The 19,386-nt window shown below is 37.7% G+C and overlaps 1 protein-coding gene across 8 annotated transcripts in view; it reads left to right on the forward strand.

Annotated features, from left to right (window-relative positions):
* PCSK5 (proprotein convertase subtilisin/kexin type 5) overlaps window positions 1–19,386 on the forward strand; it is a 465,695-nt gene that overhangs the window by 206,564 nt on the left and 239,745 nt on the right. For all 8 annotated transcript variants that reach the window (XR_010148685.1, XR_010148686.1, XM_016960969.4 and 5 more), the window contains exon 9: window positions 7,677–7,777. Coding sequence is in view for 6 of the 8 variants with exons in the window: in XM_016960969.4 (XP_016816458.3) it covers window positions 7,677–7,777 (101 nt within the window). In the remaining 2 variants the exon portion in view is untranslated. The remainder of the gene's footprint in view (window positions 1–7,676; window positions 7,778–19,386) is intronic.

Raw genomic sequence — 19,386 nt, forward strand, 5'->3', positions numbered from 1 at the left:
ATGTTAACAGTTTGAACATGAGTGGATTTGGCAGTAACATCAGCCTTTTATGGTCCGGCTGACCCCTTTTCCTTCTAGATATCAGAATGACAAATAATCCTGTGTTGCGCCTGGGACCTTTCCTTCACCAGGCTTTGAACCCAGACGCCTTTGGTCCCTCGGTGATGCCCGCATCCTGTTAGTGGCGTATGTGATTGAGTGCTACAGGAATGGCAGTGCCTGTCTTTGTACTAAGCCCCCTTCCCTGAGACATTAATTTCCTTTTGTCATCTGCAGCCTACCCAGAAGAGCACGGTTGTCATTCTTCATTCATAGAGCACCTTTGTGATTTGAACCAAGACAGTTGCTGAGGATCTGAGGAGAGAGGGAAAAAAATCTCTCTGCTTCTGGGAAAGCATTTCTGTTAAATAAATTTTACTTGTTCTGGACAAAATGACTTTTCATGATATGCAAACAGGAAAGCCTTGCCCTGGGTTTCAAAACATAAGGAAGTCCCTGTCCCTTGGTTTCCTGCCATTACTTCTAGCACAGTTGTGGACCTTGGTATTGCATTCGTGCTTTAGTAGATTTGGATCAGCAATGACCTTATGTCTTATTACAGCAAAGGAAGCGTTCAAAGTATAAAGATTACAATGAAAGAAGCTCTTTCATAAGCTAAATAGAAATCATTTAAAATGACTAGTTATTTTAAAGTTGTATAATGAAAGAATTTATTAACATAATTGTTCACATTTCATGTCTCACATGTAATACATTTATATATTAACATGTTGAAAATATCACATTTTTTGTCCTTCTCATTTGTGCCTGACACTGTGCTATGCACATCAAATGCAACATCTCATTGTATTCTTGGGAAACCCTATGCAGAAAGATCATGGTGCCCCCACTTTTTACAGATGAGAAAACTAAAGCTTGAAAAGTTAAGCAAACAAAAACCATAGCTAGTAAATGGTAGAGCTTGGATTCCAATCAAAGTCAAGATAGACCCCCAAACTCATCTTGTAGCCAGTGTGCATCCCACCCTGATGCATCTTAGGGATATCCAGTATGGGGCTATGTGAAAGAATAGTGCTTTTCTTACCTGTTTTGAGTTCTTTTCAGAGTCATAAAGAAGCATTTAGAATATATACATTTCCATTGTTTTTCACTATTTAGTCTCCTCATTTTGAATTTCATTCCTTTACCCTTTTTCATACCCCCTCACACAATTGAACCTCTTGCAAAAAACTCAAGCTGAGTTGCTAGTTCCTATGGCAGCAGAGTTAGCACTGAGCTCCCAAGGTCATGGCTTTTGTATTTTCTGTATGATGTTCAAACCAGGGCTTCCTGATGTGCAAAGTGCCCTCTGTTAGAACACTCCTCTACCAAATATCACTTCATTTTTGTCTCCTCTCAAATTTCACCTCAAAGAGGATTTTCTTCATCACCTTTTCTAAAATAGAGGCACGCCCCTCCACCACTCTCTACTCCTTTACCCGGTTCAATTTTTTTTTTCTAGTGCACTTATAGCGACTTCACATGGTAGTACATATTTTCTTATTTACTGTCTGTTTTTTGCACTACAATGGAAACTACTTGAGGATGAAGACCATGTTTTGTTCCTTTCCAGAGCCTGAGCTTAATAAATATTCGTGCATAAATGACTAGCAAACATTTGGAAGGATGGAGGCTTTACAAGTTGTTTATATAGCTGCAGGAAGACAGGGAGCTGCTCTGTTTCTTTCAGAGAAACTTCTTCTATCGGTAGGTTGGTGAAAGTCAAACGTTATTTGACAGGATATTTAGCATAGAAAATTGCCAGCAGGAATCCTGCAACATGATAAAGCTGTTCATGTAACCTGTTTTTAGTGTCAAAAAGCCTAAAAGATCCTATCTATAACCCCTCACCTCCTCCTGACATTTCTCTCAAGTTCTGTTTTATAAATAAGGCTCCCCCTTCTCTCCAGTCCCTCCCGTCATTAAATTATCTCTTTCTTTTGGGACTTGTTCAGACTTTGACTTTTTTCCCCCTAGTAATTTATCTTAGTGATTGGGACATAGGGTTTCTCAGATTCCTCCTGGGAGGGGTTCTCTGAGCCAGAGTTGGGAGAATATATGTTCTGCTTAGCCCTCTCCTGATGTCATATTATTTATTTGTGTTCAAAACAAAGTTGCTGCCTGGCGTATCTCAGAGTTGGCCTGAAAAACAAATTCCATGTGGAGGAATTATCTTATTGCTTTTAATGCTTCTAAGCAGCTCTACATTTTCTTTTGCAGAAATATTCTGCTCCTCTTCTACCACCCGATTCATTTTTCAAGTGCATTCACCATTTGCACTAGGTTATTCTCTGTCATCTCTCCATTTCTTCTTTTGACTTAGAAAATTCCATTATTTTTCATGAGTAAAAGTCTAGTGAATCCAGATGTGTTTTTGTTTATTTGGAAGTTTGATACATATTCTCTTGAGAAAGTTAAAAAGCTAAAAGGAAACGTTGCTTCTGAAAAGGTCTCATTTTAATGGCCTGAAGGAACCTCTATACGGACTTGCTGACTTGGGCTGGGCCACGAGGCCAGTTCTGCCGTTGTTGTTACCTTTGCTGTCATGAATGACTACACTTTGTAACTCAGCTTTTTTTTCTTTTGCTGCTGTTTTACAGTTTGATATCTTTACCACTGATGAGCCCTTTTGTAGCTGTTTGTCCTTGGGCAAGTTACTTAACCCCTCTGAGCCTCTATTTCCTTAGCTAATAAAATATCTTTCTTGCAGTGTTCCTGTGGGTTTATATATCATTTTATACGGACACACATAAATACCTCTTGCATACTGTCTCATTCATTGCAAGCTGCTCATTGTGGTAGTTTTAGAGGAAGCAGTGGAGCTGGTGGTAGCTGGTGGTAGATAAAGCATCTCTAATACAAAAATTCAAATTCTGTAGCATTCCAATGAACATTTCCTTTGAGTGTCATTTTGGCGTCCCAAAAGTTTGAGATTTTGGAGCATTTCAAGTTTTCAGATTAGAGATGTTGAACTGGGGTAATGCAGCTATTCCATAATCTGCAAAAATTTGAAATCTAGAACACCTCTGGTCCCAAGTATTTTGGGTAAGGGATACGCAACCTGTAGTACTTGTGAGAGTATTAGCTGTACTTTACACCCTGGATTGTATATACACATATGCACACATAATTTTTGTAGGTTGACTACAAATTTCTGTGAGTTTTGTTTGGATGGTGGAAAAAGAAGTGACTTTGAGTGTTTCCTAATGAACGGAAGAGTTGAAGTATAGAATGAAATGAATATAAAGGAGCTTGATTTTAGGGATTCAACTTAGCAAATAAATATTGTGCCTCTTGGTACATGGAACTGAGCTGAACATTATGGAGATACAAAAGTGATGTAACATGGGATTCTTCTTTAGTGATAGTAACCCTCCATTTGTAAGCAAAATCTTCTATTTGTACTTCACATTTACAGATTCTTTTAGCAACACGAGAGTGGGATTTTGTGTGGACTTGTCAGTCATGACTGAATTTTACACCAGTCTTTGTGACTTCTGTGGACACAAAAAGCTTTCTTTAGTCTTCAGTTCTTTTTTATTTTACTGTGCTTAATAAATCAGCTTCTTCTATTTTAGTCATTGACACATTTAAAATTTAGTTTCTGCCCTTCTCCCCCATAGCTGTGTCTGAAACAGCTTTCTTGGCACAATTCTAGTTCAAATCAAAATCAACACCAGAAACAAATTCAACCTAACAGACAGTAAAATCATTTCATGTTTCAAAAATATCTGTTCAGTTGCTCTTTTAACAGATATGAGACAATATGGCACCTTCAAAGTAAAACGGATCACTAGATATCAAGGAGAGAGAAACTCTTGACTGTGGGGTTGCTATAAAAGCTTGTCACTTATGGCCAAAGTCAATCTGAACTGAGATTCCCTGGAGAATTACATCAACAGGCTAAAATCAAAGGTCCAATCAGAACAAGTAATGAAATGTGAAATATTAGGACATAATTGCTTAGGGTGAGAAAAAGTGATGGTTCATCTTAGTGGAGGCTGTCTAAACCTGAACAGTACCCACCGCTTGTCATCAAAGGAAGATGACATCCCTAACATAGTGGAGTCCAAAAAACCATCTGCTACTGATCCTGAGAGACGCTGAAAATCTAATTTGCTGATCAGGACAGCTTTGATCTGGCTCAGGGCCTGGTGTCCTTTCCAGTTTCCATCACTCTGATGGGCACAAATGATATTTTCTTGAGCAATCTGAGAAGTTCTTTGGAGAAAAATTCTGTTTCTGATTTGTGTAGTGAATTGGGGGAATTTGGAGCATGCAATATGTGCCATCAGGATTTAAACCAAATTCTGAGACATTATTTAAAGTGGAATCTAAAGTGAAAGTGCTTGCATGTAGAATCTCTGTGTTCCCCGCCCTATGTAGTGGGCCGACTGTTGAATGCAACTTGCCTTTAAATTACACTGTCAGATCCTATATACATGTGTTGTGATTAACGGGGATATTCCATGTGGTTCCAGTTTTCATAACGTCATTTTTCTTCAAGATTGCCTGCTCTTTGGTGGCCTTTGCCTTGTATTTCTAAAGATAGACACAAAAACTCCGATGCTGTGGCTTCTCTTAATGACGAAAACCCTGCCTTAGATCTTTCCAGTAATTTACACCTAAATATTGCCACCTCTGATAGTAACTTCCTCTTGAAATGACCCAGCTGGAATTTCCATTTCAAGCAGGATGAGAAGGGAGTGGGGATGTTTTTGTTTCTTTTCTCCCCGTTCCTTTTAACTTTACCCCTTTCCATCACCTTTCTCCTCCACTCCATCCAGTCCTACTCACCAGTCAAGTTTAGAAAAAAATTATAACACAATGGGGATTTGGAATTACACAGATGTGCCAACATTAATAGCATTTAACACTTCATTGGTGTTTATATATAAATGTACTAAGTAGCTTTATATTAAAACATAAGTTGTATGCATAGATACCTTGTCACTATGCAGACGAAGCATATTACTGTTGCAAATGCAAGATCATAAAATTTTGATTGTTCACATTTGAGGTTGGCTGAAGATGGTTATTTATTAGACTCAAGTGCTACACACACTTGGAGTGTTTATTCTGGATTTGTTTCTGTGCATTGAAAATGTCTGGTGCAGCTGAAGAATAAGCAAGGAGAGCCAAGTGGGAAAATATCATGAAAAATCTTGAATCCAGGCACAAGTCATTGAAAAAAAATAAAACTTGGACAAAGGAATGTGACCATGGGGTGAGATAAAATAGGAAGAATGCAGGCAAGGCCGTCTCAACAACAGCAGCTCTGGACACCTGGAAACAAGCTACTTCTGGTGTGTTCATGCATTGACTTAGGGACCAGGGCTTTGGAAAATCAGGCTGCAAATTCACCCATAATTTCAAATGAGGCAGCAATTCCTTTTAACAATCCAGCAATTCCTCTTCTGGAATTACCGATTTGAAAGAACTGAAAACAGGGTCTCAGAGAGATTGCGGCACCCCCATGTGCATGTTCAGCCTTCTTCACAATAGCTGAGAGGTAGAAGCAACCCATGTGTCCATCAACAGATGAATGGATGAAGAAAATGTGGCATAATGGAATATACTCAGCCTTATAAAGTAAAGAAATCCTGTCATATGGTACAATATGGATAAACCTTGAGGACATTATGCTACATGAGATAATCCTGTTTTGAAAAGACAGATACTCTATGATTCCACTTGCATGAGGTATGTAGAGGAATTAAACACATAGCAGTAGAAAGAAGAACGGTGGTTGCCAGGGGGCAAGGGGAGGGAGAATGAGGAACTGTTCAGTGGTTACAGAGTTTGAGTTCTGCAAGATGAAAAAGCCTAGTGATATTGTACAAGCTTGTACATATATGGTTAGCAACATTGTACTGTACACATAAAAATTGTTCAGAGGGTAATTGTATGTTATATGTTTTTTAGCACAATAAAAAAATACCTTTTTAAACTCAGCAATGAAAAGCCCAGACAGTTTCTTAACATAAAAGTGGATAGGGCCCTATTTACCCAAACATCCTGCAAGCATCACATGTCGAGGTTCAGTAGATGGCTTCAGGGTTCTTGCACACCATTCATTCATTCAGGAAAATGTAGTGAAAGGTTTGACTCCTTCCCCCACCACCATATCTATGTAGTTCTATAGATCTTTGTTCATTCTTTCACTCCTTTTATATCAGTACCCACACCTATCTAGTACAGATAATCTGGTAATGTTAGAGTTGTCAAAAGGAACAAAGAAAGGATAGTAAGAACTTATGGTCTCATGTGAAACGAAATCAGCCAGAATGCCTATCTAGATCCATGAGAGGTCATAAAAGAGTCTACTTAGACATATTCATGTGACATAGAATAAAATTCTAAGTGAGAGTCTGTCTCTAAGGAGCTATACAGCACTTTGTTCCTGTGAAGATCAAGTTTCTTTCCAAACCAAATTTAACTAATTTTCACACTCCTCTTGAAGGAAGCACTTTGAAGGAGAGGCCTTTGTTTTCAGCTGCCTGGATCCCCCTCCACCTTTCTGGGACCTTTCATGACCGTTTTCTTATCTGTAATATATGGTAATATACTTGCCTTGATGCCAAAGACAGATTTACTAATAGCCTTCCAAGAACTTCAATGAGACCACTAACTCCTCTCACAGACTTCTATACTCCCCCAGAGGTGATACTGTCCCAAAGAGGGCAAAAAATGGATTCTTGTCCAAGAGGGAGGATTTAAAAAATCTTAGAGCTATTATGGTGGTTTCCAGAATCTTATTCCATAGTATTAAAGGAGAAGTTAAATTTAATGTATTTTTTCCATAGTGAGAAAATAATGAAACAAAGGTTGAGAAACATTGCCTTTGCTGGATGGTAATATTATTCCGTCACAGCTGAAGTGAACTGGATTTAAGCCAAGAGGATAAAAATGACTTAGTTCTCACATTTTGATTAAAAAATAAAATGGAGAAATAACTAATTTTCTCTAATATACAAGCTTACACTTAGTGCTGTAATTGCATATCAAGTACACTGGCTTCAGCCTTATTTTTAGTATCCATGTTATATCTTTGAGGAAGTCTTGGTTCATCCATGCAACATTTCTATTGATTCTAGAAACAGGTCCACAACCAAAGGTTCTTTCTATGGCAGAGCATACTTTTGGCTTGAAATCTGTGGTTCCCCAAGGTAACAGTTCTAGGCTGCAGGGACCATGTACTTTTATTCTGTATGTTGCCAATGCCTGCTCAGTGTCTGGATTTGATACAATGCATTTGATTATTTTAAAATGTTGAGGCAAGGAAAGAACTTCAGTTTTAACCAGAACTGGCACTAGGGAGAAGCAAGCAAGATGCTTACAGAGCAGAATTTAAGGAGGTATTTGCACGATCTTTATGTTTTCATCCATAAGCTCACCCTGGTTTTGACCCTGGTTTGAACGGAAATGGAGTTCAGTTTCCAAACACTTCCCTTTTCAGAGTTGATCTACACAGTCAATTCTCTGGAAGTGATATGATTTACAGGCGTGTAGGAACAAGGAATTTAAAACAAGTATTTAACATATACCCCCATTCTATTTTTATGAGTATATCTCTTTCTACTTGCAGGTGACTCACATTGGCCTCAGAAATCTAAACTTTTCACTTTGTTTTCCAGATCACTACAGATCTGAGGCAGCGTTGCACGGACAACCACACTGGGACGTCAGCCTCAGCTCCCATGGCTGCAGGCATCATTGCACTGGCCCTGGAAGCCAAGTAAGCCTTGATCTCTATATGTCTTCAATGGTGACAACCCCTGATCTCAGGGAAAACGTACCCCTTCCCTTGTATAGGACCCCTAGCATGACAACCTAGAATATAATCTTCCCAATCCCACGTTTAAAACTTCAAAGGTTTGGGCTTTTTAAAAAAATTCCCCTATATTAAGAAGAAGATAAGGTTTTTGGTTTTACATGCTTAAAAAATCAAACTGTGTAATTACTTTATTGTGGAGTCATAGCACATGCATGCCAGTTGGCTCCAACTCTCTTGCCTTGTTGAGGTTTTTATTCTAGTCTGGGAATGTTCCTGAGCGTCCCAGAGAGGTTAGGTCTGCCCATTTCTGGTCTGTTTCTCTGAAGCATGACTAGGCAGCTCCGATTCCACGACAATAGCACAGTCACAGACTGGCTCTGCAGAATAGAATATGCCAGGGACGAGGACAACCCATTTATATCAAATCCTGTTCAGTATAGTCAAATTCTATGTCAAAAAGATTACTGTGAAAGACCCCTTTAGGCTATTTGTAAATAGGTCCTCATCTCTTTTTTCTCTAAGAACAAATAGGTTAATTTGCCTTAATGTTTTGAAAACCTAATAATACAGATCTAATATCTCTTGTCCTCAATTTTAAAATCCTAAATGCCAGGAAAACTGAACGTTCTTTTGCAAATTTAACACTAGAATTCTTTTTTTGGCAAAGTTTGCCATAAACTCATTTGAGGCTATTTACAGTATTATTTATAACATTTATTGTGAAATATTCATGTATTTGATTGTGAAGTGCTGGCTCAGACCCCGCTGGAGATTTTGTATCATGTATGTTATGGGCATCATCTCTGAAAAAATTTTGAATTCCAAACATGTCTTGTCCAATTTTAGAATAGGGATTGAAGGCCTGTTCTCTGAGGTTCTCCCTGCAGGAGGATCATAAGAAAAAGGAACTGAACTAATGATATAAGCGATTTTCTAAAAATAGCCCTGCACCTCTGCCCTAGGGAGGAAGGGAAAGGCCCATTCATCTAGCTGCACCCTGAAGTAGAGCGATAGCCAGTGACAGAGAAGCAATACAAGGATAATGAAGAGGCTCAGGGATTACAATAAGAACCATGTGGCCGGGCGCGGTGGCTCATGCCTGTAATCCCAGCACTTTGGGAGGCCAAGGCGGGTGGATCACAAGGTCAAGAGATTGAGACTATCCTGGCCAACATGGTGAAACCCCTTCTCTTCTAAAAATACAAAAATTAGTTCGGTGTGGTGGTGGGCACCTGTAGTCCCAGCTACTGGGGAGGCTGAGGCAGGGAAATCGCTTGCACCCAGTAGGCGGAGGTTGCAGTGAGCCGAGATCGCGCCACTGCACTCCAGCCTGGTGACAGAGCCAAGACTCCATCTCAAGAAAAGAAAAGAATCGTGCTAGTTCATTCTCAGGACACAGGTAGTTTCCCAGCATTCACAGCTGCCCCTCTGTTAGACGGAGAGCCTAGTTAAGGCAGCTGGACCTGAATATAACGTGGATACAGCAAATTGCTAAGTCATGTGTTGGACTGAAACCGGGGGAAGGACATGGGCTCTGGATATGGTGCCCTATCTCTGGGTGGCCTCTTGCCCAAGCCTGGAGATTGAGAGATATCCAAGCTCCCATGAACATTTGGATTTCTTTCTTTTTGACGAGGTTAAATATGAAGTCATTTTCAACAAATTACATCTTTTAAGGTGTTAAAAGTTTGGGTTTAGCAAGGAACTGGCACTTACCCTATTAAATTCTCACTTTACAACTTTTCACTAAAGTGTTCTGGCAGCGGAAGTCTCAATTAAGTGTCTGTGTTTTTAATTTGGTGAACTCTACCCAGGATTTTTGAAAAATATATTGTTTTTATTCTGAAATTCTAGGTTGTTTCTCTGGAATATGTTTCTGTCCACAAAATATTAGAAGAAAAAACATTAGGAATTCCTCTACCATGCTCCCCCTCAAAGGCTATCTCAAACTAAAACTTGGCAACCTGATACTATAACTATTGCTTCATAGAATTAGGTGATACTCAGCTCTTTGAGATATTACTATAACACTATTATTTTTTTTAAAAACCAGTTCTTTTAATCACGATTTAAGCTGAAATGCAAAAATCTTGCTTTATGCCTCAAATAACCTAAGATAAGGTCACTTTGGACTGCATAACACATTGAAAGACTACAATTGTTTTTTTTTTTTTTTCTCTTTTGCGTTTTGAGCATTTTTAAAGATCTGTTTTTGACACAACTGTGATGAGTCGAAGGAGGTTCCTAAGATACAGGCTACCTGGAAAATGCACTGTGTTTTAAGACGTTAACAGTCCACTCTAATTGTGGGGCCAAAATGGATGATGAACTATCTGATAAACTCAGAAAAAACAAACCTTTTTTTGTAACTCCATTGGTTTGTTGTACAGCTCAATCTTTGCCTGTAAAGTGAAGCTGAAAATTACGGGAAAGAGGTCTGAGTACTAAAAGGGCGGGTCAGATATTGATATTAAATTAGCATCAATAAGCATTGGGCCTCCAGCTTAATGTGAAACATATCTAAAACTAAGAAATTGAAGAGAGGAGCTCCAGTAACAGTGCATTAAGGCTGCAGTTGCTCTAAAACTAAACCTAATCCTTGTATATGTGCCTCACTCATTTACCCAGCCCCACCCCTTGCAATCTCCTCTTACACTATTACTTCTCAACAGCACTTGAACCTTGGTATTTTGAGATTCAGCCTTTACTAACACAAGTTGAGGAGCAAGATCTACAAGATACGCTCTTTTAAGAAGAGAGGAGAGAAAGCCACAGCTCTAGGCAGAGTTATGACTCAGGACACTGCCCTACTCGCTGGGTATGCATGGCCTGCCAGGGTTCATTCAGTAACTGGGTACGCTGAGCCTTTGAATGAAAAGCTGCAAGAGTCTGCCAGTCCCTATTTGACTGCATGTCCTAGCTATCCCTGTACTGTCAGGAGAAATTTATTTCTCTGAATATCACCAGATTACTGTATTTACTCAGTCATAGGAACATTAGAGAAAACTAGGTCCTGAGCTTTTCCCCAGCCTCCCTTCCTTACATTCCAGATGTCTGCCTGCATGGGTAGGACTGTGGTTCCTTCTGTGATGCTGCTTCTACCATTGGCCTCTCTGCCATTCAAAAACCTTCCCAGGAAACTAAGGGAAAAGAAAACAAATACATCCGGTAGTCCTAGCTACTCAGGAGACTGAGGCAGGAGGATCCCTTGAGCCCAGGAGTTCAAGGCTGCAGTGAGCTATGATCACACCATTGCACTACAGCCCGGGCAACAGAATGAGACCTTATCTCAAAAAAAAAGGTTGTGGGGGAAAAAGAAAAAGAAGTGGAATGAAATACAAAACATAGAAACAGATAAAAATATCCAGATCTCTTTTCCAAACATAACAAGTTTGATCATGAAATAACTTTGCTATGGCCAGGAGCAGTGGCTCACGCCTATAATCCCAGCACTTTGGGAGACTGAGGCAGGAGGATCACCTGAGGTCAGGAGTTTGAGACCAGCCTGCCGACTTGGCAAAACCCATCTCTACTAAACATATAAAAATTAGCCAGGCGTGGTAGCACGCGCCCATAGTCCCAGCTACTTAGGAAGTTGAGGCAAGAGAATTGCTCGAACCCAGGAGGCAGAGGTTGCACTGAACTGAGATCATGCTGCTATACCCCAGACTGGGGGACAGAGCAAGTCTCTGTCTCAAAACAAAAAAAAAGTAAAGAAAAGAAAAAAGAAATAACTTTGCTGTAACAGCTAGTACGACTCTCAGGCCATCCTTTTTCTACAGGATGTATAAGAATATGTGTTGCAACAAATTCCACTCTAATATGCTCGCAGGTACTTGAATGAAATTGTTCTGCTCCCAAGACTAGAAGAATTCTCAGTTCCTCTGAAAATCTTTCTCCATTACCTTTTTTTCCTGGGTTGGAGCCTCTTTGCTTTGGGTTGTGTTAAGCTCTACAGCCACCTTTGACAGTCTCATCATGAGTCTTGCCTTTCTGCTAAAGTGGGAGATTTCCTCCTTGTTCTCAAAGATGCTTCTAAAAATTATGGACAATTTCAGAATAAGAAAAAATACTTTAATCTTAAAAGAGAGGGGAGAAACAATTTTTTTGTGATGTGGTACCCTCAGAACATTTTTATTGGTTCAGAATGTTTAATAGTATGATTTTTTTTTTTTGTGGGTTTTTTTTGGTAACTTTCTGGTGTTTCAGCTAAATGAATATGGAACATGTAATCAGTGATTATAGGATATCATTTGGGCGATTGCTGCTTAAAATGATGTCTTTTTACATAGCCTAACTCAAAAAGTTCAAATAAAATGAGTATGCAAGGAAGCAGGTTTATTAAATGGAAAACCAAAATGAAAGATGGCTGTACTAATTTTAGCTTAGCAACCTGGCAGAACACCTTATGTTTGAAAAGTGTTTTGCATCTAGGTCCTAGTATATGTTCCCAGTGCTATAGATCTATCGGGAGGAAAAAAATAAAAGAGCTTGCTGTTAAATGATGTTTTGTATAAAACTGTTTATAAAATAAAGTCAAAATAACTAACATTCATGAAAGTACAGAGTGCTCAGAATAATAAGTTGTACTGAATGTTTTCCTCACCCATCTGCAATTATTAGCAATGAAAAGCTTATTTTAGTGGAATATTTCATATGTAACAATATCAGCATCAACTCAGAAAATACAAAAATTAAGTTCATCAAAGAAACCTTTCTGCTTCTAATTGCAAAGGGTCTTTCATTGGAAAATTGAAGAATATATGTTCAGTAATCAAGAAATGTTACACTATACAGTGAATGGTAAATAAAGGGGACTGAGTCAGGTTGAAACTTCTGAAATTATCTAAAACTTCCTAAAAGGGTATTGGTATAAAGAATCTCCTACAAATTCTTGCTTTAAATGACCGCAAAGCCTTTTTCTTACATTTCATATCTCAGAGGCCACAAGAATACCCTACTGTGAGAAAACCCAATATATCTAGATCTAAATTTAGAAAATAAATTAAAATAACAGCTGCTCTTCTACAGTAGAAATACACCTGGTGCATATTGAACATTAGCTCCCTCTGGTATCTTATATATACACAGACATATACACATTCACATGGTTCTAGGTAGGCTCATCTACTTTCTCCTTATTACTTATCTTTTCTCTCCTATTGCAAATTAAATTTAAATTCCTTGAGAATAAGGATTATATCTTATCTTTATTTATGAGTATATAACAAATACATTGAACACTACAAAAAAATTAAAGCATCATACTAGGCACTAAGTTACTCAGGACATAATTCAAATATGTATAAAATATTATATATCACTTGCTTTCAGGAGATTTTATATTCTCATTAGGGAAGCAAATGTACACTAACAGATATATGCAAATTATTTAAGGAAGTCAATGAAATCGTTCTGGGGGAAGGGTTGTAGAGGGTGCAGGACTTGGATGAAAATAAAAATGCCCAGCTTTGACGATTCAAATTGGAACATTGGTTCCATAGAAATTTGTATCCTCCACGACACCTAAGCATAATGTTTTGAACAAGGTCCATTCTCCACAAATATTAAATTAATTCATCTAGTCCAACCTTACCTTTTGTACAATGGAACTGAGTCCTAGAGAAGTTCAATTGCTCAACTAGTTACTTTGACCTTCCATATCCGTAGTTGATATTCATTAGAGACTTCTTTCTCCCATACTGCCTCAACTCATCTCTCATCCTGTTGATTTATCATTTGCTAGAAGTGGACCTCACCTGGCTAAAATAAAGACATGAATGTTATTCCCTCTCTCACCTTCCAAGGGAGTCCCCTCTACCTTTTGTCTTTGGAGGAAGGGATCATTCGAGACATGGAAAGGTCAAAGTGTGAGAAGTTAAAGAAGTGTTGAGCCAAAGGATGATTCACACCATATGCTGTTGATTTCACAAATCCATCTTGAAAATTTTCTCAGGAAATTAAACTGACCATCTGCATTTCTTGTAAACCTAAAAAGTCTGTCTATATAAATCTTACATGATTCAGATGAATCAACCACTCTATGTCTTTGTTTCACCTTTCATTATAATCTCTCTTACCTACATGTTTCCAGCGTTGGAAAATTGTAGGGAAATGACCAGAATATTTGGGATACAGTGACTGTGAGAAGTTAATATGTGGGACAGTCGAGAAGGGTTCTGGAGTTTTAAACAAGCCAGCTCTGAGTTGAAGTACTCACTGGGGCGAGGGGTGCTTCATATTTCTAGAACTGAGCACTGTTAAGGGAGGCCACATAGGAAGGATAGACATAAACATTTCTTAATATTGGGGTTAGCATCTTAGTACTGATATCCTGTAAACTAGTCTTATCATCTGTGTATTTTTTTAAATTGAAAACACATTTTAGTATAAAATGTCTCATTAAAAATTTTCCCGAGGGCCACATTCAACTCTATGAGATGCTGCAGTGGGCAGGGAGCACAAGTGTATTTGCTTATTGAGGTAAAATTGCAGAGGGCATACCAAGCTTTTCCTTTTAAGAGAGTTTTATTTATTTCAATTAGAACTTAGAAAGTACTTGCACAGAGAGAAATACAAGCATATGTGCCCTGATTCCACACAGTTACAAGGGTAAAGAAGCAGGTATTCCACACACCCTTCCTTTCATATACTCTTAGAGTTTTTTTGTGTATTGCAGTGTTGTATGTTGGGCTTAAAATTTTGCTGAAATTTCTGGTATGAATGCTTGGGGTATACAGCCTGAAGAGGGTGAAGAGAATTAAAAGAAAACAAGGGAGGAGAGCTGAAAAGGTTTATAAGGTAAAAACAATGCACATTTCGACTTGAGGCCTAGCGGACAGAGAAGGGATGTACTGTCCTGAACTATTCCCTATAGTGAAATAATTGTAACCAGACCCAAAGAGCAGTTACCACGGGCCTTCTGCCAGGACTGTGCATGAAAATAGCTTTGTTATGTCTACATATACACAGACAATACACTCTGTCCTCTAGTCCTTCTCAAGTTCAAATTATGTAGAAGCCAACTTTTCCTGGACTCAACTTTGTACCTTAACTAATGGTTTCAAAAACTACAGCTTCCAGAGATGTCTATTATAACTGGAAAAGCCCTGGTCAACAGGCTCATTCACCTTGGATTATCTTGAAATGTAGCCAGTGTGTTCCAACTCCTTCCCTATATGAGAAAACTAAGAAACATGTTGGATAGTTGAGTTGCTCAGAAACTGAACTGAAGACAGAAAAGTTCTTAGGAGACTGTTAACTGCCTCTTTTTCCTTAGCTGTATTTTGAAAAATGTATTAGTCACTAAAACCATTTTATTCTTATTACTATAATAATAAAGATTGCTTTTTCCAAAGAATAGTTGTCCTGTTGCAGTCACCAGACCTTTTCCTTGTATAGCTGATCAAGTATCATTTTCAAGTGTCAAATGTTGGAAATGTCTCATGTTATAAATATCCAGTTTGTGCTGGAGCAAGGCAAGTAAACCATTTGGGAAGCCAGTGTAGTAGTGCAGGAGAGATTAGGGTAGCCTGGTCAAGGTGATGGGAATGGGGACAGAGAGAAGTGGATAGATTTGATGTATATTTTGTAGGTATAGCCAACAGGTAATGAATGACATATGTGCCTTTGGGAAAAGCAAAAAAATCAAGATCTAGTTTCTTTGCTAAACTCAGGTAAATTGTGATATCATCTATGGAAATAGATACCCTTTATTCTCCCCATGGGATTCTGGGGATTAGAAGCTGCATAAAAATCCAGTTGTACAAGAAAGTCTCTGGGCCTACAGATTTTGCAACAAGACCTGTAGCAAATTTCTCTGGCAATTATTGACTGTCCTTGGGTACACCAGCCTCCCCATCAGCTAATTAATCTGCAAAAAGTGCCTACCCGGAGATCATGATTGCTATAAATGACTGAGACAGTTCCCATTTTAAAAAGGTAAAAGAAAACAGAGAATATTATTTACATTATAAATTGCTCATCTGCTTCTGTGTCTTTTAATTTAAACAGAGTGTTAGCAAATTAACTTTTATGCAGTTACCCGATAAGATTGCTTAGAAACTCCACTGATGTATATTAGTGAGTTTACAAGAAATATGTGAAATTTAGTATTAAATTTAGTCTCTTGAGGGTTTGTGGATTTTACTCAATGCCAGGAAATTTTTGTTCTGATAGTGCCTATGGTAACACCCCAAATACCATCAAATATGATTTTTCTTGCTAAGAAAAGAGAAGATGACTTTTTTAGGGTCCATTAGTTTCACATCATAGCCTGCTACTTAATCATTTTAGTCAAAGCGTATTAAAAGACTCATTGCATAATATATCATTGGATGGCTTCATCAAATATTGCTGTTTTTGTGTTTGAAAATTCTCAGATTATATTCCTCTACTCTATATTTAAACATAGTTCAAACTTAATCTGTTTATATGCCAAGTTTTCTTGGGCTGAGTTTTGAATTGATCTAGCCTATGGCTACATTGTCTTGCCCTATAATTTTTTACTTCCAGGACATTTTTGTCACATAAAAGTTAAAATTGTTTGGTGTCATTTGTTCAGAAGAGCCTAATTGTTCCTAGTGACACTGGAATCTAGTTTTTGTATTAACTGATACCAACATTCTTTTTTTCCTCTTTAAAAATTTATAATCATAATGCATTTTGCCATCAATAGGAGAGAAAAGTAAATAAGGAAAATAAAAATGACAGATTGAAAGCATGTCATTTTACTAACATGTAAGATTTTATTCATCCTGACATCAACAAGATGATTATGACATCTGATGTGTTGAAAGCTCCAAGCAGCACATTCATAGTGAAATAAACTGTAATACCTGGAATAGAACATGCAACACAAAAAGAAAGACATTGGATATTTATAAGATTGCATTATTTCTTACCATCTTAGATTAAGTTTTCATTTCTCTATTCATAATTCTGAACCTTATTGAGTAAGCACCATATGTGTGACTAAGATGAAGTAAAAGTTTATGTTGTTTGCATATCACAGAAAAAGCAATAAGTCTGTGACACCTGGTAGTATCATCCCTACCAGTAAAGACTGTAGTACATCAGACAGTGACATCCTGTCTGTGACCCAAAAGATTCTACTTGCCATTGTTCCCCCTTGAGTGTGGAGATGTTGCATAGTGCAAAAAGATAAAATTAAGAGATAAAATGGTGGAAAAAAACAGCAGTCAGCCTTCGATGAATGCTTTATGCCAAATACTGAGCTGAGTGTTTATATTGGTAATCTCATTTTATCCTCAAAGCAGTGCTCTAAGGTAGGCATTATCACCACATTTCCTATGTGGAAAATGAGGGTTAGGAATTCACACAGGTGATAGGTGTGGAAGGTGAATATAAGGTAATGTGACACCAGAACCCACCATTCTACCATATCACCTTTCTTTGTTAAGTACTGTAACGGGACATGGTTAATTACAAATGGGCACTATAAACCGTAAAGGGAATGAATGAGTAAATGGAGAGAAGGAACTTTCCCTACAGTTATTCAAAAGTATGGATAGGTATCTATTCAGGTATCTGTAGTTAGTGAGATATCGCGCCAACAAGTTTAAACTCTAAATCTTGATTGATTCATTCAGGAAATATTTATTGAGTCATGCTTGTTACCATAATTTCCTTATTTTGAAACAAACTTTTTTTTTCACATTTCTGAACCTGTAATACATCTTACAAGTCATAGTTGCAATGTTTAGCTAGTTCGGTATGTGCCTGGCACCGTGCTAAGAACTAGAATACATCTATGAACAAAACATGCATGGTCCTTGCCAGAGCTGCCAGGAACAGTCAAGTAAGCTGAGCACAAATGTGTGTGAGGCCTTGAACTTGGCTCCAATAGAGCCTACATTTCAGTCAAGGGAGGCAGAGATTAAAGATAATTACATCTGGCATGAAGGAAAAAATCAAACAAAGCATTATATTGTGCTAGAAGGACTGATGGTAGGGTAAGAGTAGGAAAGGATGAATAACGGCAAATAGGGAAAAGAAGTGGCAAGGCCATCAAGGAGATGACAGCATTTTTGCTGCAACTGGAGTCATAAAAGTGATTCAACTTACACTTGGTTTTTGTGAGTTTTTACTGAGTTATTGCTTTCTGGCAACGTTAAGCACATCTTACCTTTTTCGTCTAATAGAGCTTGCAATCACAACCAAGCCTTAATAGAAGGCCAAATGATAAAGAGGAATACCTGAATGATCCATAATTTTTACATTCCTATAACAAATTTAGAAACCTGCCTATATATGATTGAAAACAGGTTGAAAACTGGCATCACTTCACAGATTAAAATTGTTCATCTAGTCAGCAAGAATGCAGTTATGTAGTCTTCAGTGAGCACTCGAATTTATTTGAAAAACTTGGTACACAACCAGGGAATGTTGGTACGAAGGAAGAGAATTCTAGTGAGATTTAAAATAGGGAGGTGAGGTCTCTCAAGGGCTCTCAGCAGAGTCTGCTTGTCATTTAGCTATTGGAAACCTTTGCGAACAACTTGGAAGAATGTCGTAGCGAGCTTCCTGGAGAGAGTATGATACAGGAGTGATCGTATTAGTCATGCTGAATTTTTATTCATGGCTCTGAATTTAGGTGCCATTGGAATTGACATCTGATAGCCTCATTTTCCATAGCAGATGTATTCAATTCTATAATTTTCATTGTGCTAAAATTCTCAAGCATTTGGGATCCCATACCTGGAATATAAAGCAGTTGTTATCAGTTTGTCTGAGGAATCGTAACATTGGAAGGTTGCCCAGAAACCGTCTGGTCTGTAGAGATGCTATTCAGTGAGAGTGTTCAGGGGTCACCAGGCAAAGGTGAATAACAATGGCAATGTAGGTTATTTTTAAAACAAAGGTATATTTTTTAATTTTAAAAAATAATTTTAAAGTGACTCATTCTGATTATATATACTGTTTTTGCATGACATTTTCTTACTTGTATGAAATGATGCTATCCTTACTTAGCAATGAAAGTGATGAATCTCACTTTGATTCCCAAGTTGAAAAACAAAGTTCCAGTCTTTGAAATCCAAAAGATTGAGAGCCTTTTTCATCACAGTGGTGCTTGCAAGCATTCTACTGATTTCATCTGCCACTAATATCTTAGAAGCAAATAAGTATTTATTTAATACTGACAGATACCAGGAAGAGCAATCCCATGACCATTATAATCTATTATTAGCAATAGAACTATTTTTAAAATTTAGGTGTTTATTTATATGATGTATTATTTTGATAATATCTTCAAATTAATTAATATAAGTTTAAATTATATTATCATCAAAATAACACATTTTACAAAACATATATATAAATCATGCAGACATGTAAATCAAATGTCTCCCTACACAGCCAACTTTAAGCATGTTTTAAGCTTTTAGTATAACTCCTAATGCTATGATGCTAGTTCCAAATGTTCTTAATATATGCATCATGTTTACTATAAAAAATATTGCATACTTTGTCTTTAATCTGCATTTTGCTTTCCTTTCAGATCATGTTGTTCATTTTATTGTTCCCCTCCCATTTGTTTTTTTAAACCA

The sequence above is a fragment of the Pan troglodytes genome, chromosome 11, assembly GCF_028858775.2.
Source record: "Pan troglodytes isolate AG18354 chromosome 11, NHGRI_mPanTro3-v2.0_pri, whole genome shotgun sequence".
In the NCBI taxonomy this organism is placed as follows: domain Eukaryota; kingdom Metazoa; phylum Chordata; class Mammalia; order Primates; family Hominidae; genus Pan; species Pan troglodytes.